This window comes from Aedes albopictus, chromosome 3 (genome assembly GCF_035046485.1).
Source record: "Aedes albopictus strain Foshan chromosome 3, AalbF5, whole genome shotgun sequence".
Taxonomy (NCBI): domain Eukaryota; kingdom Metazoa; phylum Arthropoda; class Insecta; order Diptera; family Culicidae; genus Aedes; species Aedes albopictus.
The window spans coordinates 122,990,124-122,996,123 of record NC_085138.1 but is presented as its reverse complement, the minus strand read 5'-3'; the positions used below and the strand labels follow the sequence as shown (position 1 = coordinate 122,996,123).

Below are 6,000 nucleotides of genomic sequence, written 5' to 3'. Positions count from 1 at the left end.
AACTCACTTCTCGAGGCTGATTCATAGGATTCATAGTTGTGCTCTGTTTTGGATACAATGCGCTCGATTCTGATTTAATGTTTTAGTTTTTTTGTTTTGCTTATTTAAGTACTCTACTAAGTGTTTCGATTGTTTCATGCAAGTTAAAATCACTCATTACCGTCATCGGATTCGGTTCTATGTATGTTCGGTTCCTCTATAATGATCTGCGGTTTACTGTATTGGTGAAGAAAGAGTAAGAGAGCGAGAGAGAGGAAGGAAGGAACGAGAGGAAAGGAAAATCGCGACCTGCTGTCTCGGCTTAATCCTAGGAAGGTTGATCTTAAAAGTTACGGTTTTGCTTAAGTGTTGCAATTTGATAGCTCGATCGGTTCGTAGAGAAAAAGTTCGAAGTAAAACCTATCATCCTTAGTTAAACAGTCTTTTTTCCTTGTGGGGAGGAGCATGTGATCCTATTGTTTGGGAAGTTTTGAAGAATCGGTTTTTGTTTCGTCAAACATGCTGATTCTGAGGTAGATTCTGAGATTCCCCTTTGAATTTGGGCCAGTTTTCAGCAAAATGAAATTAAATTGAAAGCGAACACCTCAAATCTGACCAAGAAACAAACAAGAAGTCAAAAAGCAAAACCGATTTTTTGAACCACACTAGTACGCATGCCCATGAATGGATGAGTTTACATCGTTAAATCCGATTCAAGAGTTCAAATTAGTCAATGGTTTCTTCAGGGGAAGGGGTTTCACATTAAAATTAAAATCACATTTCATTTCGTCTTAAATCTACGCATCTTCTGTCACCAGTCTGACCTTACTACCTAATACCTACAACCCGGAAGAGTTTACTTGAGTCCCGGGGCTCAACATCAACAACAGTTTAGTGAATGGTTGGTTGGTACACCTGCACAGCTTCAGATGAAAACTTTGCCGCACACGAGCTGCGAAATCAGCGTCGCTGCCAGGGGAGTCACTTTTCCTCAAGAATCCGTCGCCGCCGTCGGTTGCGGATCCGGTGGGTTCCGCTGTAGAGACGGCGGCGGCGGTGGCGTTGGTTGCGGCGGTCGATTCCGGCTCCAGCCGCCGCCAACGCTGCGGTTCGACGCCTGCGTGTGCTGACTGTAGCCGGAGTCGGACCCGAAGCTGCTGTCCCTCGAGTAGATGGCCGTCGACTGCGGACCGTGGTGATTCCGGAAGGTGGTGAACTGCGGCAGGACGTACGGATACGGGGGACCGGCACTTCCTCCGCTACTTCGGTCGCTGTACGATAGGCAGGCATCGTAGATGAGTCCTTCGTGGAAAACCGGCTCGTGGTAGATGTACTGGGTGGGGTCTTGGGATGATATCACCGCTAGGTTGGAACCAGGGGTATGATTGTTGTTATTGTTGTTGATAAGGTAGCGCCGTCGATCGAGGGTACGAGGGTTCGTCCGCGATCGACTGCTGGCGTTCGTTGTTTGGTGATTATGATGATTGTGGTTGTGGGGTGGTCGTATGTTGCGGAAGATGGTGGACACGCCTGGACCGCCATTGTTGATGGCTGCAGCCGAAGCCGACAGTTGCGCGTTGATTCGGTTCCGCCGTTCCACCGGATCGCAATCGTCGTCTATTGTACTGTAGTAATTGCCTCGGCTGCTATTGTTATTCAAACTATTGCTATTCACAAAGCTGTTATTGTTGATATTGTTCAAATTATTCGGACTGGTTCGGCTAGCCGCCGCCGCTGCCTGATAGGATGGTGGCAGCGTCATCATAGCTCGCTCGTCGCACCCCGTTGGCAGTGCATGAGCTACCTCACAAGGCGGCTCGGCCAACGAGTTCAGATTGTTCAAATGCTTATTGCCCCTTCCACTTCCCAGTGTCGATGGTTGCTGCTTTCTAGAACGAAACAGTCCACCGATGCTATTATTATTGGTTCCACTACTATTGCTATTATTGTTGTTGTTGTTGCTACTGCTGCCGCTGCCACTGCCGCCGCTGACGCAGCCATTAGGATTGTTGTTGTTCCCACTAGCGCTGCTAGCACATTCGCTGCTAGAGTTTGAATTTCTATTGTTGTGGCTACTGCTGCCGCTGCTTCCCCCGGCACCGCCACTCGCCACACTGCCATTGCTCGGACCGGCCGCCCCCGCTTGTCTCAGGTTATTATCATTTCCGGATGACGACGACGAGAGGAGCGAATTGCGTTCGGTCCGGTTCCGCTCCATGTACTGGTCCGTGTTGGCGCCCCCGTTGCTACTGCTGGCGCTTCGGTCGTGATAGATTGTGGCCACCGTCGTGCCACCGTCCGAAGATGATTTATGAAACGACCGGTCACCCGGTAGGCTCAGTTCGTCCTCGGCAAAGTCGTCGTCCGACTGCACCGGTGGCTCCGAGTCCGTGTCCCGCGGATGCTCCAACTCCTCGTACACGTTGTCATGGGATCGGTACGGGTCCGGCCCCGGTGACGAGCAAATGAATAGCGGTGGCGACCGTGGCATCGGGTAACCACTCGGATAGTGCAGCTGCTTGGGATGATGGAGCTGCAAGAGAGAGGGAGATGGACAAAACACACAAACATTAGAATAATGCAGTTTTTCTTCGACGCATATAGGATACGGAGGGATGCGGTGGTTGTTGTTGGTCTGATTTCTGACAAAACAATAACAGCACTCAACGTAAGCGATTTTCACACCCCTGAAAGGATAGAGAGATGGATGGATGGGCCTGCCTGTGGCCGTGTTGTTGAATGCATCATGCATGCGAGAATGCTTTCAATCTTTCCCCTTGGCTTCGGCCCATTCACGGTGGGCTCTCATGTGCGAAGCAAGTGCCGGATGGCTCCTCCTCTACAGCACACACGACACAAAAGCAAAGCACTCTTCAAAAGTGTGAAAAGCAATATCTGATATGAAAGCGGATTGAAGGAGAATGGCTCAAGAGGCGAGCTGTTTTTTGTACGGCGGTTCTGCTGCTTCTTTCAGCAGATTTGCCACTTGCTTGCGCTTGGTGGTGCAAAAAAAAAGGAAACATCCTCCGGGAAGATACGGTTGAATGCAGTACGGTGAGCAGGCATAAAAGGAGAATTTTTAACTAAGTTGCGAGCTGGCAAACAGTACTGATTGAAGTTAACGACAGCTTCCAGGCAATCAATATAGGCATTTGAAGTGACATCTACAAAGTGTTAGCTTCACGATTGAAGTACATGACTACGTTGAGGCAGCGTTAAGCAGTTTGGCTGCACCAACATTGACAAGAGATCAAAAAATTCGAAACAAGATTAGAAACTGGGATAGATTTTCTACATAGAGTCTAGACGGAATCTCCACGAAAATTACAGACAGAATATCCACGAAGATTACGAAAGGAACCTTGCTGAAGACTCCAGACGAAATCTCCACGAGGATTCCAGTTGGAATCTCTACGGAGATTCTAGTCAGAATTTTCACGGAGATTCCAACCGGAATCTCTCCGGAGATTCCAACCGGAATCTCTCCGGAGATTCCAGACGGAATCGTTCCGGAGATTCCAGACGGAATCGTTCCGGAGATTCCAAACGGAATCGTTCCGGAGATTCCAGACGGAATCGTTCCGGAGATTCCAGACGGAATCGTTCCGGAGATTCCAGACGGAATCTCTCCGTAGCTTTCCGACGGAATCTCTCCGAAGTTTCCCGACGGAATCTCTCCGGAGTTTCCCGACGGAATCTCTCCGGAGATTCCAGACGGAATCTCTCCGGAGATTCCAGACGGAATCTCTCCGGAGATTCCAGACGGAATCTCTCCGGAGATTCCAGACGGAATCGTTCCGGAGATTCCAGACGGAATCGTTCCGGAGATTCCAAACGGAATCGTTCCGGAGATTCCAGACGGAATCGTTCCGGAGATTCCAGACGGAATCGTTCCGGAGATTCCAGACGGAATCTCTCCGTAGCTTTCCGACGGAATCTCTCCGCAGTTTCCCGACGGAATCTCTCCGGAGAATCCAGACGGAATCTCTCCGGAGAATCCAGACAGAATCTCTCCGGAGATTCCAGACGGAATCTCTCCGGAGATTCCAGTTGGAATCTCTACGGAGATTCTAGTCAGAATTTTCACGGAGATTCCAACCGGAATCTCTCCGGAGATTCCAGACGGAATCGTTCCGGAGATTCCAGACGGAATCTCTCCGGAGATTCCAGGCGGAATCTCTCCGGAGATTCCAGACGGAATCTCTCCGGAGATTCCAGACGGAATCTCTCCGGAGATTCCAGACGGAATCGTTCCGGAGATTCCAGACGGAATCTCTCCGTAGCTTTCCGACGGAATCTCTCCGCAGTTTCCCGACGGAATCTCTCCGGAGAATCCAGACGGAATCTCTCCGGAGAATCCAGACGGAATCTCTCCGGAGATTCCAGACGGAATTTCTCCGGAGATTCCAGTTGGAATCTCTACGGAGATTCTAGTCAGAATTTTCACGGAGATTCCAACCGGAATCTCTCCGGAGATTCCAGACGGAATCGTTCCGGAGATTCCAGACGGAATCTCTCCGGAGATTCCAGGCGGAATCTCTCCGGAGATTCCAGACGGAATCTCTCCGGAGATTCCAGACGGAATCTCTCCGGAGATTCCAGACGGAATCTCTCCGGAGATTCCAGACGGAATCTCTCCGGAGATTTCAGGCTGAATCTCTCAGGAGATTTCAGATATAATCTCTACGGATATTCCAGATACCATGATTTCGGCTGAAATTGATCACTGTTCGCAGTTTTTGATGAATAATTTTTGAATACTTATCGATATGGTTAAATTCAATGCTTTAAAACAAGTACGACCAGACGGAATCTATTCGGAGATTCCAGATGGAATCTCATCGGAGATCCCAGATAGAATCTCTTCGGAGATTCCAGACGGAATCTCTTGGAGATTTCAGACGAAATCTCTCCGGAGATCCCAGACGGAATCTCTCCGGAGATTCCAGACGGAATCTCTCCGGAGATTCCAGACAGAATCTCTCCGGAGATTCCAGACAGAATCTCTCCGGAGATTCCAAACGGAATCTCTCCGGAGATTACAGACAGAATCTCTCCGGAGATTACAGACGGAATCTCTCATTCCAGACGGAATCTCTCCGAAGATTCCAGATCGTAATCTCTCCGGAGACACCAGATCGTATTCTCTCCGGAGACTCCAGATCGTTATCTCTCCGGAGACTCCAGATGGGATCTCTTCGGAGATTCCAGACGGGATCTCTTCGGAGATTCCAGACGGAATCTCTCTGAAGATTCCAGACGGAATCTCTCTGAAGATTCCAGACGGAATCTCTGAAGATTCCAGACGGAATCTCTCCGAAGATTCCAGACGGAATCTCTCCGAAGATTCCAGACGGAATCTCCGAAGATTCCAGACGGAATCTCTCCGAAGATTTCAGACGGAATCTCTCCGAAGATTCCAGACGGAATCTCTCCGAAGATTCCAGACGGAATCTCTCCGAAGATTCCAGACGGAATCTCCGAAGATTCCAGACGAAATCTCTCCGGAGATTCCAGACGAAATCTCACCGGAGATTCCAGACGAAATCTCACCGGAGATTCCAGACGGAATATTTCCGAAGAATCCAGACGGAATCTCTCCGAATATTCGAGACGGATTCTTTCCGAACATTCCAGACGGAAACTCTCTGGAGATTCCAGCCGGAATCTCTCCGGAGATTCCAGAAGGAATCTTTCCGAAGATTCCAGATGGAATCTCTCCGAATATTCCAGACGGAATTGTTTCGGAGATTCCAGACGGAATCGTTTCAGAGATTCCAGATGGAATCGTTTCGGAGATTTCAGTTGGAATCATTTCGGAGATTCCAGATGGAATCATTCCGGTGATTCCAGATGGAATCTTTCCAGAGGCTCCAGATGAAATTTTTCCGCAGATTCCAGGTGGAATCTCTCTAGAGATTTCGGACGGTATCTCAATGGAGCTTCCAGACGAAATCTCTCGGCTTATTTCAGACAGAATCTCTCCGGAGATTCCAAACGGAATCTTTCAGGAGATATCAT

General features: G+C 49.1%; 1 protein-coding gene across 1 annotated transcript in view; it reads right to left on the bottom strand.

Moving 5' to 3' along the window:
* Positions 1 to 533: 533 nt before the first annotated feature.
* Positions 534 to 6,000, bottom strand: part of LOC109433280 (uncharacterized membrane protein DDB_G0293934) — a 509,917-nt gene continuing 504,450 nt past the window's right edge. The window contains exon 5 of the mRNA XM_019709711.4: positions 534 to 2,512. Coding sequence (XP_019565256.4) covers positions 971 to 2,512 — 1,542 coding nt within the window. The 3' untranslated portion in view covers positions 534 to 970. The remainder of the gene's footprint in view (positions 2,513 to 6,000) is intronic.